Source organism: Phyllopteryx taeniolatus, chromosome 14 (assembly GCF_024500385.1).
Source record: "Phyllopteryx taeniolatus isolate TA_2022b chromosome 14, UOR_Ptae_1.2, whole genome shotgun sequence".
NCBI lineage: Eukaryota > Metazoa > Chordata > Actinopteri > Syngnathiformes > Syngnathidae > Phyllopteryx > Phyllopteryx taeniolatus.
The window spans coordinates 5,171,442-5,190,091 of NC_084515.1; the positions used below are offsets into that span (position 1 = coordinate 5,171,442).

The 18,650-nt window shown below is 40.0% G+C and overlaps 1 protein-coding gene across 3 annotated transcripts in view; it reads right to left on the reverse strand.

Annotated features, from left to right (window-relative positions):
• Window positions 1-707: 707 nt before the first annotated feature.
• st3gal3b (ST3 beta-galactoside alpha-2,3-sialyltransferase 3b) overlaps window positions 708-18,650 on the reverse strand; it is a 47,624-nt gene continuing 29,681 nt past the window's right edge. For all 3 annotated transcript variants that reach the window (XM_061798125.1, XM_061798124.1, XM_061798123.1), the window contains 3 exons: window positions 10,131-10,277; window positions 7,905-8,051; window positions 708-5,054 (listed from right to left, as the gene is read on the reverse strand). In XM_061798125.1, coding sequence (XP_061654109.1) covers window positions 4,965-5,054; window positions 7,905-8,051; window positions 10,131-10,277 — 384 coding nt within the window. In that variant the 3' untranslated portion in view covers window positions 708-4,964. The remainder of the gene's footprint in view (window positions 5,055-7,904; window positions 8,052-10,130; window positions 10,278-18,650) is intronic.

Consider the following 18,650-nt stretch of genomic DNA (forward strand, 5'->3'; position numbering starts at 1 on the left):
AGGCTCAATGTATCTAAGGAACTGCAACATTGTATCTAAATTGGGTAACCTAAATATTAAACACCACACCCCTTTAATTTAGCCCACGACCATTTACATTATCAATTCCTGTAAGATTTGTTGCATTAATTTAGACATTGTTTTCTAAAGTTGGTTAAAGTGCATTTAATTTTGTATTCATTTCACTCAAAGAATTTATTGTACAATAAATATTAGCAAACCATTATACATACACTACCATTCAGAAGTTTTTCTTTTTAAAGCAGTGGCTTTTTTTTTTCTTTTTTAAAATGATATCAGAAATAGTGTAGAAGCTGTTTAAAATCAAACCTGCTTTTCTTAAAACTTAGCCCCAAACTTTTGAATGATAGAGTATATTTCAAATGTATTTTATTTTATTAACCAATTGGTTAATTACAAATAATGTTAAAAACTGTTACTACCTCACACCTACAAGTGACCTGCATGACCCATCTGTTTCAAAACTCAAATCTGGCCCTTGAGCACAAAGGTTTTCCCAGGTTTTATAGGATATTGTGCTGCTGCTGTACACCATTGCAAACCACACAAATAAAACTTAGATATCTGATTATGGGACTCAAATTGTCAGGGGTCTTGATAGAGCCATTGTGTTGGATCTCATTTTACACTAATGTGACAAGGTGAGGGTGTATTGTGACGAAAAACAGAATCAGTCAGAAACTGCGTCCATTACAAACCTTTTAATTGAGTCGCAGAAAGCAATTTACACTTGGATTTAGACAGTAACACCATTTTTGATTGCTTGCCATTGATGATACAGAAAAATAACAATAATAATAATAATCAACATGATTTGATTGAATACATTCGACTTCAAGGAGATTTGGGCCCGGTCCACCTGAACGAAAACTGCATGGGGAGGAAAAAACAAAACCAAAACAAAACCGCACAGCACTTCAACTGCAAATCTGTTTAGTGTCAAACAGATTGACAGCCCAACTTCGATGTGTAACGATACCAAAGTGGCACAGCACCAAGATGTAGTGCTGCAGATGTCAGGGGACCAAACAACCTCTTGCTGGTGCGTTCAAGGACACCAGTCACACTAGAAGTCGTGTTTGAAAATAAAAATTGACAAGGCAAAATATGTCATACTTGTACTAGCCATCGTTTTGCTCCCCATGTGCATCGAGCACATTTGCCAATATTTCAGTAACTCCTTTCTCGAGCTTCTCTCCTAATAACAAAAACTAAGACTTTGCCTTGCTGAATCAAATTGTTACTCTCAGACAGTTTTTAGGTTTAAAGGGGACATTTTATCGAAAATTTACCTTTCAACTGCTTGTATACAAATAACTGTACACCAATAAAAGGTGAAATAAAAAAAAAAACAAGTAAATCTGCCTATTTCTGCAAATGTGCCTCTGAACACGCAGTTTGGAATTTTGCCAAATTTGTGTTTGGCGATGTGTTTGCTGCATGCGCTACATGCACAGATCCACACACTAATCGAAGTGTATAAAGAGTAGTCTTCGCTCTACTATCAGATAGTGACGACACAATGGTACACACTCCTCACACTGATGATCACGAACAATCTGAAGGTCACACTGACAACAAATGCTGGAAATGTTCTCACTGTGGGAATTTTCTTCTCTACAAGTCAGTTTTGAAAAAGCATATGAGAAAACACACTGGAGAAACCTTTTGCCTGCTCAGTGGATGAAGTGCTGCCTCCGCGGGTGAAAATGCAGTAATCTCGTCAGGAAACCCATATCAAAAGCCGTACTTGCCATTTGCCCAACAAAGAAATGGTTCTTGCCGGGCCAAATAATTTCAGCAAGACAAATAGTGGTAAGTGTGCTTCTTGATGGGTAAAATGACAAAATGTAATTACACCTGGTAACTGTTTCAAAATATGAAAAAAAAAATGCACAATATGTCCCCTTTAAAACAAATGCATCCAAATGAGTACCCTCTATTAGGACTCATGGCGAGCACATACGCAACTCACAAAAAGTTCAAAATATTTTAGGATGAACCTAAACTGCACTAGATCCATCAATCGTGAACTTAATTTGACCTAATCTTATCCTTTGAAAGGACAAGTACCTTTTCCTAATATTTCAGGACTGAATGTCAAAGTCACAACATTTCAAAGGACATCCACTTCTATGCCTTTCTGTGACTCTTCCAGCCTCTCTGTTGTAACCTGCTGATGACACTAAGCTATTACCACTTTCCTCTGAGAACATCCTGTCTGCAGCCCCACAAACATGTTCTCAGAGAGAGTATAGAATGTCAGCATATCATCAGCAGGTTGATAGAGACTGGAGGAGTTACAGAAAGGCATCCAAGTGGACCTTGGAACTTTTTGTGAGAAGGGTATTTTGTATTTTACAGCAGTAGCAAGTAGAAAGTGACTATGCAGATTTAAAAAAAAAAAAACATACATCCAAGACAACCAGTGTCTTCAAGTGTTCCTAAATCAGATCTACATACGTACGTGCACACATAACACAGCAGATATGAAATGGACCGGACCCAAATCTCCCAAATAACGTGCAGCTGACTGCTCATAGTTGAACAGCAGCGCTTCTCCTCGTTGCAGTTTCCAGAAGATGAAACGTAAGGCATTGTGAGCGCCTGCTAAGAGCTCTCTCAAAGTCCCATTTGATGCGATAATTTCAGAGTAACAATCTGGGATCTAAGCGCGGGTGCCTTTACAGTATGTATGCACTTCCGGAGGAGGAGCATATACAGAAAAGAGGTGAAAAGCCACCTGAGAGCGAAAGAAACAAAATCGAGAGATTTCCAAAACTATCAAAAGCACATGGATTACAAAACTGATTATGTCATTCATGTTGGAAGGCAAACAGATATTTGGAATATTTTTGGACTATTGGATTATTCCCGTTTTGGGATTGTTGATTATGTTATATTAATATAGTACATGTCGCAGAGTGAAAATACAGTGGTGCCTTGAGATACGAGTTTAATTTGTTCCAAGACTGCTGCTTATTGTGAAGTGAGTGGGACTGAGTTCACTGCTGACAAGTCAAAGTGAAGAATCGTGATTGCTCGTATCTCAAAAACTCAAATCGGGTCACTCGTATCTCAAGGCTACACTGCATTTGAACTTTCCTGCCTTGATATTGTTGATTGTGTTATATTGAAATAGTACCCGTCGCAGTACGAAATACTTCGGAGTCAATGAGTGATTTGAAAAGAGGATGCAAAGAGGGGTTTAGATTGTAACAGAAACAAACTGAATAATTCCCGGATTGTAACGCTGCTTTTGCCATACAAATTGTTGTAATCTTAGACAAAGCACACAATGGTCAAGTCAAACAGATTTAGGTTTCCTCAGAACGCGACGAGAAAAGAAAGCAGGCCTGCCTGTGATCCAAACGCTGGGTCTCCGTAACTAAATAAATAATGAAAACAATGTATATCTATTTTTTCAACAATCAAAAAGTGTCTCAAATTTCTCTAGCACGATGAGATCTGCAGCAACGGGTAGGATGGCTTCAACATTCAGTCCACCGACCCAGACGAGGCGATGCAGACAGTAGCAGGCCGCCGCACTTGCAAACTGAAACGCATGCGCACACACGCACATGAGAGAAATCAAGTGTCCAGATGGAAGTGATTGGGGTTCACCTTATAGGGATGACAAGCTGAAGAATATTGATTCTCCAATAGAAATAATTTGCTTCTCCTTGTTTTCACTCAGAGCAGCGATTCCCAACCACTGTTCCACAAGAAATGATCTAATGTCACTTAATTGGTCTAAAAATAGTTTACTATAAATGATGTATCTTTGTTCATCTATCAATGCCAGCGACATATAGGGACAGGCAGAACAATTAAATGCTCTTCCACTAGATGGCAGAAGGTACAATTCACCTTTCTATCCACCTTTGTCTTTCATACAACAAAGATTTCACAGAGTAAATAAATTTGTGGGTAGATTGAGGTGTGTTCAAACACTATATCAGTATATATACTTTTGGTAACATTTCTGTTTGGCCGTGTGCCATGATATTTTTCAAATGTAACGTCATAGTCTAAATTAAATTGATTTCAGCCTGTATTGACTTGGAAACGGACTTAAGTGAGAACTAAGCTGGCCTTAAAATGAGCATTTTTGTTTGGTGGTGTGACAGATTTGTATATGTGCCTTTGCTTAACAAAAGTTGGGGAACACTAAATTAATCAGCCCAAATATAATATTGCTAAAACAGGAATTGAAGTTTACTTATATTAAAAAACAAACAAAAAAAACTGCTGAAACAAATCTAATTTTAATCACCACTGGATGTCAAATAAAGAGCTGTTGAGAGTTTAAGGGGCTTTAGAGGGGAGCTATGGCCTCGAGTGCAAACTATACGAGACTTCTTTTCTGTCAACATACAGTGTCATCGGCTTGTGTGAAGAAAATGGACAGAAGCAAAATGTGGGAAAAGAGGCAGGGATGGTCAGGATGCTGCTGCAGCAGCTCGTTAAAAAGTAAAAATCTTTTGCTATTTACATTGAGGAAAGTGAATACATTCAGGCAGGAAAAAGGAGAGGAGCGCCACCTCTCCTCCGTTCGAGGTACATTTGGCACTGCTAATACTCAGCCCGTCCCTGCACAGTCTCCACTTTTGTTCCACTTTGCCCGACTTCTGCAGGTCACGTCATTGGTGTGATACCGGATATTAAAGTGATAAACGCTGTAAAGGTGTCAGCGCATCAGACAGGAAGTGGGTGGCTCCAGTCGTCCCCCCCCGTTACCTCGTGCTTCAATCAATCGGCGTCTTTGGTTCAGAAGGCACGCGTGTGTGCACGTTACCACTAAACTTAGTTTTGAAAGCAATCTCCTTTGATATGATAACCCTTGCATTGTGGAGGCCACCTGGACATTTGGGGGTTCTTTTGCCCTTTCCCCGGCTTCCTGTGCGGTAGTCCATGGGGAAGGAGAATAGATGGCCGTATGCTCAGATGCCGTTGGTGAGGTCCGCGATGACGTTGGCCTTCACTAACTTGCGCAGGAACTCCTTCTCCTTAGATATGTTGTGCGTCCATGACTAGGGGCAATCAGAGAAACAAATCATTCGTTAGACAAAATTCACAAATATGGATTTAAGCATTATACCCGCCGCACACCGAGCGACCTGGCCGAAAATCGATGCTACTCCTTAGCCCGTCTATGGTGTTTTGCATTATATGTTGGCATTAAGCTAGCAGACTTCCCTTGGGCAAATTTACGTGGTTGTTTTGAGTACACAATGTATAATTCACTTTGTTTCATGCTTAGTTTGACAGTAAATTACAATCCTCAATTCCAATGAAGTTGGGACATTGAGTAAAATGTAAATGACAGAAAATGATTTGCACATCTTTTACAACCTATATTCAAATGAATACACTACAAAGACAAAATCGTTCATTTTTTTGTTGCAAATATTCACTAATTTTGAATTGGATGCCTGCAAAGCTCGGACAGGGGCATGTTTACCACTCTTACATCAACTTTCCTTTTAACAAAAAACAAAAGCGTTTGGGAACTGAGGACACTAGTTGTTTTGGAGGTGGAATACTTTCCCATTCTTGCTTGATGTACAGCTTCAGTTGCTCAACAGTCCAAGGTCTCCGTTATTGTATTTTGCACTTCATAATAGGCCACACATGTTCAATGAGAGTCTAGTACTCGCACTCTTAATTTGAAGCCACGGTGTTATAACGCATGCAGAATGTGGTTTGGCACTGTCTTATTGAAATAAGCAGGGACACCCCTGAAAACGAAGTTGCTTGGATGGCAGCATATTGCATGTTGAAAGCAGATGTCTCCAAGTCGTAACGCCGTGAATTGTGATGTGAAACAGCATGAAGCCAATCAAGAAGCACCTGGACTGAGGAACAGGGAAACCAACATTCATAAAGGCAAAAGGTCTTACCCGATGTCTTTTTTTTTTTGGGTATAAAAGTGGGTTCCCCAGCAGGCGAGAAGTATTTTCCAAAGAAAGTCTTTTTTTTTTTTTTTGAAGATATAGTTATTTACAACGCTCCCGCCTCCGGCCCCTTCGAAACACTCAGTTAACATCAGTGCATATGCGTCTGCTCGTCTTCGTTTTTGTGAAATCACGTGAGATTTCTCCTTCAAATGACTTATTTGTAAATTGGTGGTGGAACAGAATCTTCGTGTGTGATGTGCTCTGTGTTAAGATTATTGGAGCGCCACACACACACACACACACACGCACACACACACACACACACACACGGTAAGACCAAAACAAAATTTTAAGTTTTATTTTATTTTTTTTTATCTTCATGTGTGGGGTCTGTCACAGGTAAAAATCTTTTAAGATTTTAAATATCCTTGTATGTATGCGGCCTAAGTCGAGGTACCACTGTAAAAGTAAACCCATTCATGTGAAGAAAATATGTGATTAAACAAAATATTTTTAAAGAAAATTTGCCAAACTACACAAAAAAGAATAGACAAGTGGCAAGAAGTCTTGAAACACATCCACCCTGATGGGAAACAGATTCTTTTGTTACCAACTTCATTATCTGGGCTCCGAAGACCAAACAACAGCAGCAGTCAAGTGCTCCACATGGCCAACAATGAATGGCTGATAATGACAGCATTGATGAACATGATGATAAATGCCAGCAGCTCACTGGAAGTTTAGAGGAAGGTTATCATCAAACGGTGTTCATGGTGTTTACACATATCAGCACTCGCTGCTTGCACTGGTTTTCTGTGTAAACTGAGGACGAGCATAGGTGATTCAGGGCGGCCCTACAATGAGCGATGGCCAAGGGAATTCCATGAGGAAAATTTGGATACATCTATAGTTTTTTTTTTCCCCCCATTTTTCCAATTTTCCCAAACATTGGCCAGAGAAATTATACTTTACTGACAAAGAAGTGAATTGCCAAATGCAACTTCAAAGAACTCATGGAGGACGGGAGGGGATGAGGCACATGAAGTTTAGCAAATTAACAATGAAACTAATACAATTATTATTAATACTGACTTGTAAATGTGCCTCTGTGCTTTCAGACAGTGTTTACTACTACAATCAATATTCGAAAAATATTGGGTAATACTGGCAAGTTGACAACTCTTTTATATTAACTGTACAATGTTTTCGATTCCATTCAGTGGAACCTTGACTTACAAGTTTAATTTGTTCTGTGTCCAAGCTCATAAGACAATCTAATTGTAGATCAAATACATTTTCCTCATTGAAATTAATTGCAATGCCATTAATCCATTACAGCCCACCAAAAATATTTATTTTTTAGTTGATAAAGAAAAATAGCACTGTATGACTAGAAACAAACAAAAGAATGTAAAGAAAAACTGATTGTGGAAAGTGTAATTACTGAACATACTGTAGCATTCGTGTGTTGATGTGCGCCTTTAAGAGGCGTGGCATAGTGGGTGACATCAGGAGTTGGTGTCGGGTTGGCCGATTAGTCTGCGTGCGAGTGTCTCTGCGCGGGTTGTGGCCTACAGCATCAGTGTTCTCATTTTGGATTTGTGTGTTTGACTGTCCTGTTCAGTAAACAATTGTGGTTCTCCTTGCCCAAAGCGAGGGGCATTGCAGTAGCTTAATTGTTCCCAATTTTTTTTTTCCCCACTTCACTCGAGCGGTGGATTTTCTGAAGCTCGCTCTCAACAAGCAGAGAAAACAAAAACAAAAACTAACAAACCCCACAAAAATAGTCCAAATGACGGCTCATTACAAAAAAAAAAAAATTTAAATATAAGCTGTATTTTGTATGTCTGCATTTTAACAATGCAAAGCATTCTGTGAGTCCTTTCTGTGAGAAGAATTTCCCTCCTTTGACCCAGAGATTGTCTCTCCATCTATGAAAATCCCAACAATCTACAATTCCTAACATCAAGATTTGACACTCACCTCTTTGATAGCAGACATCTTGACGGCCTCGTAATAGTGGAGGGGTGCGTGAGGCGCATTCATGTCATAGCCGAAGCCGGCCACCGCCACCTCGTCACAGTTATGCAGCGCCATTGTTATGGCAACCGTGCCTAAAGTTGGAATGTTCTGTCACAAATGACATACAGAAGTTCTGCATCAATTTCAAATCATTTTGAATTCGCCTCACTTGTTGTCCAGTCAGACTTCCTTTCCTGCCCTTATCCCCTTCCTTCCTTGTCTGCGGCTCTACTAACTGACTTTGAAGACTCTGTGATTAACTGTTACCTGTAAGACGTGACCCCTTGTACGACACAGTGATCTTCAGGCTTGAACTGTGCTTCCTAATCGCCTTGGGCTGCACCAGTACGGGGGAGGTTGCGGGTGGGGGGTATAGATTCTGTGTGTGTTTTGTTTAAAGAAGAAAGAGTGGAAGGGAGGCCCCATTTAAATCATTACTCTGATTTGCAGCCCTCGGGCTAGGTGGACCTGAACAAGCAGCTGGCCAACCCCCTACTGTGTGCTCTAATACAGATTAATTTACACATACACACACACACACAGGTACAACCAATCAAGCTACTCATTCATTTCCAAATACATAAACATACAGTATGATGGTCAAAAAGAGATGGTGAAACAGAGCTGAAGGGCACAAAAAAAGGAGAGAAAAAAGGCCAGAGCATAAAACCCTGCAGCGTGAGACAACAGAACAATGATAGACAGAAATACAAATGTGCTAATACCAAATGAGGAGAAACACACTCCCACCAGATGCCCACATGTTGAACACATGTTGGGTTCATTGAAGGGGTGTTCGGAGAGCTGCAGAGGACTGCACCGGGTGATATTCACTTATAGCAGTCCCGCTTTACTTTCTGGCTATACACACACACACATAAACGCACGCACGTACAAACAAGCGGCTGATGCAGGGGTCAAAATCACAAATCAAAACCTGGGTCAGAGTGACTAGACAGACTATCTCCAATAGTGGAGATTCACTGCCTCAACACTAGAGAATTGATTTCAATTATAGGAATTCAATTAAAGTAAAATGAGAGATTTGTGTAAAAATACATTATACGTGTCTGAAGATAACTGCTGAAAACAAGGACTGCAAGGACTGAGAACTATGTAGTACTGAATTGTGGAGCTACAGCATTAAACTGTTTCAGCCTATCAGTTTTCCTGATTTTTTTGGGCGTGGCTAAAACAGTGCCTAGTGAGGCACTCTGGAGTCCGGCATGAGACAGCCAGCATCTGGACAGGGGCTTCACACTGGCGTGATTGCTTTAGCGTGCCTCGTCCCGGTGGGATCCAGCCACAGGAGGCTTTAAGCGGATACAGTATATTTTCACGGCTCAAACTGAGTTCTGTGTAGGCGTAAGAAAGATGCTAGATGGAGCAGCATCATTTTTCCACGTCGTAGTAGAGGTATTTGATTGACAGTTGAGCAAGACATGTATTCAGCGCATTCAAGGGACAGGCCCACAGCGTCTGAGAGTATAGAGAACGGAGTGATTTTTCACAATTTTGAAGCCACATTTTATATACCTGCCGATTAATTTTAATCCTTCAAATTTGGCCGGAGTTTTAACAATACTCTTCTGTGGTATGCCAAATGTAGATAATTTCACTTGAAAGGGACTTCAAATGTGATCAAATATGGTATTGGTTAGTATCAACCTACAGTTGATGGAATAAATAGTCATGGCTTAAGTGATGTGCAGTACTTTCGGTTACACTAATTTCTTAGTGTACAATGTGCTACAATTTTGACCTTCTGGGGTGCCTGTAAAAGGTAAAGAGCAAATCACTTAAATTAGCAAGGAAAACTTCAAATATTTGGCCGTTTGACAAACATTATGCCATTTCCATACATTGTAGCCTAAATTGTAGTATTGACCTGCAATTTTCCTGATTCATTCATGTGTATTCCTTCTCCTTACCCCCTCATTTCTTTTCTTTCCCTTCAAAGATATCTTCCACACCAGGTGGGAGCATTTTGTGTTCTGCTGAGTGCCAACTCTCGATCACTTTAAGAAGGTGGATACTTTGTCTCTTCCCTGTGATCCTAGACAAATTCCTGATTCCGTCTTTCCACACAGATTAGGAAATTATAAGGCAATTTCCAAGCGTAATGCTGGTAATTCTTGACTGCTGGCTCGTCATGGAGCTGCAAGTGTGTGCCTCCATGCGACTTACCCCTTTTCCCATTATGCCATTGTTAAAGGGCAGGCCTATGAACTGGAAGGCAGCCTCCTGGATGAAGTAGGGGTTGAGGATTCTCATCTCGCTGGGCTCACGAGGGACATGCTGGGCCACGGACTTCCAAAAACCCTCTGTACCTCGCTGAGGTGATCCAGACAAAATAAAGAGAAAGAAAAAAAGACAGATGTCATGTCAAAATAAGAGCCTTAGGATAAAACAGAACCTGAAGCCAAGACGTTAAAATAAAATGAAAGCAGAGTAGTTCTTTGTTTCCCATACTTGAAACATAAAAGCCAACCAGGAGCTGGATTCCTTCAAACACTATATGAATATTTATTTAACAAATATTTTGGGGCCTTGAAGTCAGGTTGAGGGGCTCTACGACAACTAATTAGTAGGGGAAGGGTATTACTGCCTAATTTGTGAGCAAAGCAGTGTCACAAATACATTTTAAGTGTGTTTACAGCAGACATCCACATACAGTACTTGCAGTCTGGCACTTGCAAATTCACCAGCTTGCAGATTTCTGGATTCTGTCCTTCTTTTGATACTTCAGATTCTTATTCTCCGTTATTCAAGGAAAACCCTATTTGCAATTTTCTGTACCGTGGCACCAAAAAAAACAAAACAAAAAAAGACAAAAAAAATAAATAAAATTAAAAAAAAAAAAACTAGTTGTCGACTCAACCAAACATTGAGTGGAAGACAGAAGCCCATTGTCTGTAAGGTTTCGCCTACACACACGCTTATCCAATCACAAATATAACAGCCATGTTAGATTTGTGACTGATAGTCTGTGAGAGTGTGCTACAGCTAATGATAGTTTCGCTAAACTAGGACCAAACACGGCAACGAGTTGTATACAACAGCTCAACTATTAAAGTGTTTTGGGATAATAGTTTGTGGTATATTTATGGTTTAAACTGTAATGGACCCCTTGCTATTAGCGGTACAAAGGAAACAGCGAAAATATGTGGATAATTGACATCCATTATAATTGCATTGGGGAAAAGAAATGCATTTCCCCAAAAAACAAATGATTGAATAAGTGGGGATAAACCACCAATAAGCATTTTCTGGGTTGGTTTCCCACCGCAGAAAAAAATTAAAAATAAAAACAAAAAATAGAATTTATTTTTAAATCAGCAGACAGATAAATCTGCAGGCGCCAAACCACGAGTAAGCGGGGGTCCACTCTACTAATATGGACATCACTTTTTGTCTTAATAAGCATCACTTTTAGGGATGCGACAATTATTCACGAAAATTTGCTATCTGCGCTCAGGCTCATTCTCTTACTGTGTTACAGTTCTTTACAATCAAAATTTTCATTAATTGAATGCATTTCAACAATATCAGTCGGCCGAGTAACAACTGTTTTAACAAGAGCAAATCTATTATGCTTTCACCTCAACCATGTAAGTCATTCTAATCCATGTTTGTGTCTTTATTTACAGGATAACTTCCTGGCTGCAGTTTTGTTTTTTTTTACCCAAAATTCATAGGTATTTTTCCAAGAATGTTAATGTGTTTCTGTAGCATGCATGTTTCGAATCACAATACTGTTGTGACAAATTCACATCGATCTGGATATTGTGACTGTAGTCAGTGAGCAATGCTGTCTTTTAAAATACTTATGTATAACATGCAATGCCAAAATATTTATATTGACGAATTTGACGATATAATGTACCCCCATTTACTTCCCCACCTGCATTGCAATGCTGAAACTTGAGCCTCAACTGACATCAAAGGTTGAATATAGCATTTCAAAGGAAGTGATTGCAATCACACCTTGACCCAAGGGCATTGTAGAGACAGACTTTTTTTTTTTTTTATACATAAAGCAATCATCATTAGGTGCTTGGGAAGCCTGTTAGACAGACAGTCAGCACCACCTGAATAGAATAACTCAACTTAATGAAATTTACTCACTCTCGTCAGTCATTCAGACAAAACAACAGAAGCTTGTCAAAATAGTCATGACCCCTTCCTGACAACAGCTTCACACCTCCAATGATAATAGCCTTCCTTTAGCCCATTACCCACGTCAGATAATCAAAATGACCAGGCAACAAACCAGCAGTGCGTGATTGACTTGGCCAATAGTGTGACTTCCTAAAAGGAATAAAGCCAGCCAGATTAGAAGATGTAAATGGGAATCACCTGTTCAAATAGCGCTCACTTGGCTACCATTGATACATCCAAGCATGACTGTGTGCTTGTCGTGCGTGTGTGCATGTGTGCGTTGGCAGAGGCAAACAAGTCTGCTGGATTCAACAACAGTGGCGGCTCTTTTTGAACGTAGGCCCAGCTCTGTGCTTTTGGCAAGCCGTAACAGGAACAACAGCTCATCTCTCCTGTCAACACAGCTTGTGTTTGCCAGAAATCTATTTAGCAATGTGTGGATGTGTATACTTCTTGCGTACGCTGAATAAAGACACTGAAGCATATTTTTCTTTACTCTAGGACAGAGACAAGCCAAATGACACACAAACACAATACACACCCTCACTTTGCACAGCAATGACCCAACATGTACATAGAAAGAATGGAGATCTCTTTGATGAGCTTCACAAACTGTCTCCAAAGTTTGTCCCGCGGGCCATTTCTGACCTGCCACTAGGTTAATGTAAGGCAGGGGTCACCAACTTTTCTGAAACTGGGAGCAATGATGATTAAGATCCAAACTTTGCACACTCTTTCCTCCTGGCTCGCCACCACCACGCCAATTTACTGTATTTTTCAGTGGTGCTTGCAATGATTTTTTTTTGCCATCTAATTATTCGACTTATTCAAATAATACATTTAACAATATCAAAAATAATTTACAACTATAAAGTAGGAAAAAAATCCATTCATAACTCCCCTATATACATTCATTTTCCATACGGCATATCCTCACTAGGGTTGCGGGTGTGCTGGAGCCTATCCCAGCTATCTTTGGGCGAGAGGCAGGGTACATCCCGAACTGGTCGCTAGCCAATCGCAGGGCACATACTGTATAAACAAACAACCATTCGCACTCACATTCACACCTATGGGCAATTTCGAGTTTTCAATTAACCTACCATGCATGTTTTTGGGATGTGGGAGGAAACCAGAGTACCTGGAGAAAACCCACGCAGGCCCGGGGAGAACATGTAAACTCCACACAGACATGGCCGGATTTGAACCCAGGTCCTCAGAACTGTGAGGCGGCTGTGCTAACGAGTCGTCCACCATGCCGGCCTCTATAAACAAACAAGTCAAAATTATTTTATTTTGCAGTGGCTAGAATAGATCCGCCCATGATCAATTCTATTCAAAACCTAATAAAAAAAACAAACTGTGCCAAGCTGACAATTTTTAAGAGTGTTTATTTGAAGAACAGCTTGAGTGTGATACATTTCGTTAATTGAACCTTGACATGGGGCAAAAAGTGGAGCAAATAATCCCGATTTGCTGCTGTAATTTAATTGTCTTTACTCATGGGTAAAAACGCACTAAGAAAAAAAGTAACTATTTTTGCTGTAAATAGTTTAATGGTGGCGGCACGGTGCACGACTGGTTAGCACATCTGCCTCGCAGTTCTGAGGCCGTGGGTTCAAATCCGGCCTTGGTTGTGTGGAGTTTGCATGTTCGTGTTTTGAGTTACGAGCATGGTCATGGAACAAATTAAACTGGTAAGTCAAGAGACCACTACTATTAAGAGTTCAGTGAGCAATATTAAAAAGGTTAAATGCAAGCTGAGAGTTGCGCAAGAATGAATGGAAGTAGCGAGGCCAACGGGAGCAGCAGTCAAAAAGCTTTCGCAAACAGCCGCAAGGGAACAGGATGTTGCCTCCACTTGGCCTGACTGCTTACCCATGTGTGAGTGTGTTAGACAAGAGAAACACTGCTGCACCAGTGGCATTTGAAAACAGACAGAACAGGAAGCCGCAGCAGTTGCCCGAGACCACTCAACTCTGACACACATCCTCCAAAGGTGGAAATAAGCGTGTAGCTGCAGTTCTAGCTTGGGATGTCACTAAACTGGTGTTGGGGAGGAAATAGTTTTTTCTCTTGTCCTGCAACTGTTTATGGTAAAATGGGCCTTGGTCATTAGAAAATAGTATGTGTGTGTGTCTGCTTTTCAGTAAAGCACCTGTTAAAACAAGCTTTAACTGGGAATTGGAAAGTAAGATAGAAAACTGCAACACTAGCTCTGCAGAATTAGACGACAAATGTTCTACTTTCACTTGTACACTGTATTGAGCTCAGCAATAAAGATGACTTTTTCTCCCATGGGATAAATTGTCTTGATTAGGGGAAGCTCTGCATCAAAAAATGTTTATACCCATAAAACATAATACACAATAGGCTGGCAATAAATAAGCAAGCATTGTTGATCCTGACAAATTATAGTCACAAACCTTGTCCATAGATACTATGAATATAATGAATTATAGATATACAAGTTACACATTCTGGTGGTTATGCTGTAGTTGTAAGGCCTGATTAAATAACTTTACCCTTATGTTTAATGATATAATTAAGCCAAATCCATGGTAACACCAGCATGATCCCTGAAAAGTATAGGAGTACTGCTATTAGGAGTCAATGAGGCGGAAAAGTAATCCAAACATAAGGAATGCTCAAGGCTTCACATCCATGCATCCATCCATTTTCTGTACCGCTTCTCCTCAAGTGGGTCGCGGGCGTGCTGGAGCCTATCCCAGCTATCTTTGGGCGAGAGGCGGGGTACACCCTGAACTGGTCACCAGCCAATCGCAGGGCACATAGAAACAAACAACCATTCGCACTCACATTCACACCTCCAGGTAATTTAGAGCATATATGTCAAACTCAGGCCTGGGGGCCAAATTTGGCCCACGATGTAATTATATTTGGCCCGCAAGACCATATCAAATGTGCATTAGAGATGGCCCGCCAGTATACAGCACGTGCCACTAATATTACAAATCCTAGAATGCTTTGCTAGTGTGTCGGCCCATCGGTCTAGACCGGCGAGCGCCCTTTCCCTTTCTGTTGCAGTCGTTAGCAACTATGCTACCGGTCTCCTCGAGCAAATTTACACTTCCCCTTCCCAAAAAGGGCCAAACGACAGATGTTCTACTCCTGTCCTTGTCCTGTTCTATCTTGTCCTGTCCTTCCCTCACAGGGTGTAGCACTACAGCCCCATGCAACACTCATATTTAACGTTTCATTGTTGTAGATAATGTAATGATTTACTTCTCTCATCCTGTTTACAGTTAGTGCTTTGTCTTTGTTTCTTTCTCCCTTCTAGAAACTTTGTTCTGTTCGACTGATCAAGTCTGATTCTCAAACCTCAATTATAATACCACAGCGGAAGCTTTAAAACTCCACTGTGACACAGTAAAACTGTTTCGGGATAAAACTCTTTTTTTGATGAAAGCCCAATTTTTACTAGGGCTGCAAGGATTGAATATTTTTAGAATTGAGTAATCTACCAATTATTCCATCGATGAATAGCGTAATCGGATAAAAATTGGTTCTGCATTATTAGACATTAACGTGCATGGAAAGTGCAAGTATCAGTTTTGTCCACTTGGGTGTGACATCTTTCCGTTGTAAACTGTACCATCTGTGACTTTGAATATGTGTGCCTTTTAAAGGTAGGACTGGTCTGGTAAGTGATGTGGGTATCAGCAAATGAGTATGTAGAGTTGGCTGGCTGTTAACTAGCTAACCCGTTCGTCACGCAGCATGTTTAATGAGTAGAGTTGTGGCTGTCAGCATCTCATGTATGAATGTGCTTAATGACGCGTTTGTATACTTACTGTTTGTTCAATAAGGCAATTAAAAGCGCACTAAAAGATGTGTATAGCTTTGATCTAGGCTATCCTAGACTATAACTCGCTAACATTGATACATTGCCCTGTGTTGGTGATCATAGAACTGATGTTGTGGTACACATTACACTTTATCTTCCTTATTAAGTGCAAGATAAGCCAAAATTCTGGACACTGTCTTTTACAGACTCTTTCGTCTTGGCTCGGCGACATCGCGCAAACTTATTTCTTCATGGAGTGGTGCGTGCAACTGCAGTGACATTAGTCCATATGGAAAAATGATCCCTGTGAAGTCTTGCGGCAGACATTTTTGTAGACTTCTATTTTTTAAATTTAATTATTAAAACGTATTCGATTAATCGTTGCAACCTTAATTTTCACATTTTAATACTATTTACGTATAGTATTGACTATATTTTAAATGATAGACGCTTGTCTTTTTTCCTTGTACAACTGAATACATTGGCCGTTATGGAGTGTGTTTCGTAAATTTGTTCTCAGTGGTTGTGGTAGGGTATTAAAGACAAGTATTATAAAGTAAAGTGGCTGCACATAAGTTTCCAATTTGAACTTTCCATACTAGAGATTAAAGCGGCAATATTACCCTAAAATAAAAATAACTAATGCCAACAAAGCTTCTCATAAAGACAGGATTGTGTTTGTCCTTGTCATAGCAACCCTAAATCATCCACTTAATTGGTCCATGTTGGTACTTTAAAATGGCTATTATTCTTGTCTAGTCTTAGCCCTTTAGTCTCTTAAATGTTGCCCAACTTTGTGGAAGTACAACCTAATTGGTTTCAACCCCTCTTTAATACAATTCCAAGTTTCAGTCTCTCCATGTCAACTAGAACACAGGCTTTACAAACGTTCAGTTTATTTGTAAGGAAAATCACGGCCATAGAAATCGTCACTAAAGATCTTAATGCTTGGTATTAGCGCAAATACTGTCAAAGGGCAAGGAGACCTCATATAAGCTGAGAGAAGTGGGGGATCAAACACGTGTTATGGGAATGAAGACAAAAGTGTGAGAGCACCAAAATGGAAAATGGGCAGCAATTCATAATGGGAAGTCAATTCCTTTTAAATTCTACTATAACATTGCAATTCATATGTTCTACAAAACATAAAATTATCTAACAGTGGTTCTCCAAATTTTTCCAAGTACCACCTCAAAAAATACTTATAGTCCAATCAAAATGACCCACATTAAAATACTGGAATGAAGTAAGCCTAAGTGTTTATCAAAAACAATTTAAATTCATTGCATATAAGTTAAATACAAAGATAAAACTGTACATTAATACATTTCCAAAAACAGTTCTTTATGATTAAATGCAAATGTACACAAATACAGCAGACCTGAACTTGTGTCATGTACTTAAAAAGTTAAAAAGAAGACCGGGTTGACTTCCATTTGGAATAAGAAATGGGGGGTAAAGTAAAACTGTCATTATCATCACAGCTTTCATGTGCAAACATATCTGAAGCATCTTGTCCCCAACTACACGAGGGATTTAGAAGGTTTGGAATTCCACAGTCATTTTATGGGGTTGTCTGGAATGAGCTCATTATATCCCTGACAAAGAAGATGCCCTTAAACCCTTGACAAGCAAGCATCATACTATTTGCAATTCCAGTCTCGTAAACCACCGTCTGAGGATGTGGGTGGAAGAGGTGATGTTATTATGGAGTGGGCAAACCACAGAGGTGGAATGGATTCCGGAAGGTGGACTTAAAGTCATTTAAAACCAAAAACGACAACTTTGTACTGCTAACAAACAATTACAGCTGTTTGGAGGTTCTTAGAAGTGGGTAGATGCGCCAATTTATAAAAGTGTGTTTGAAAGGAAAATGTATTCCACTTCTGACATCTAAATATGTCAAACTCAAGATATTCTTGGTGATGGACAAGCACATTGCAGAACACCGGACATCCTCCATTCATCTATGATTGGTTATATGTAGTTTTAATGGTTTAGTGTTTTGTAATCTTAAAAAAAACCTGACTTGACCAATGTGTCAAGGTGGGATGCAATTGAATTTTGGCCATTAGTGTGCCTTGTGGTGGTTTGTTTCTCTTTTTCCTTGCATGGTCTTTGGCTGTTATAACAGTGTATAGTGTGGTGCCGTGAAAAAGTATGGGCACTGTTCTCCAATTATTTTTTAAAAAGTAAATAGACCAAGATAACCCACGTAAACATAAAACCCAGTTTTTAAAATGTGATTTTACTTAAGGGAAGAAAAAAAATTAAAAGCTACCTGGCCCTGTGTGAAAAGGTAATGGCAGCAGCAACAACTGAAATCAAGCCTATTCTATGACTGGTAATGAGTCTTTCACATCTCTGTGGAGATATTTTGGCAAACTCTTCCTTGCAGAATTGTTTTAATTCTGCTCGGCGCAGCACCGCTGCGTAGCTTGCCGCGCACACGACAAATAGTTTCTGCGCGCCGAACGCCACGCAAATCATCTCTCGTGATTGGTACGTTTTAGTCACATGCTGTGATGACATACTCAGCGTGCCCCTTGGTTCTACATACCATCTACGCCGCCACCTTCTCGATCGATTTTGCAGCATAATTAAACGTGTCATCTAGGTCCATTTGTTCTAGCAGACACTGTTCCACGGTCCCCGTTGTTGCTTTGTTCCTTGTTACTGGAAGGAAAGTAAAAACGGCTACCGGAAATAGCCCAAAAAAATGCAGAGGAAATTAGACC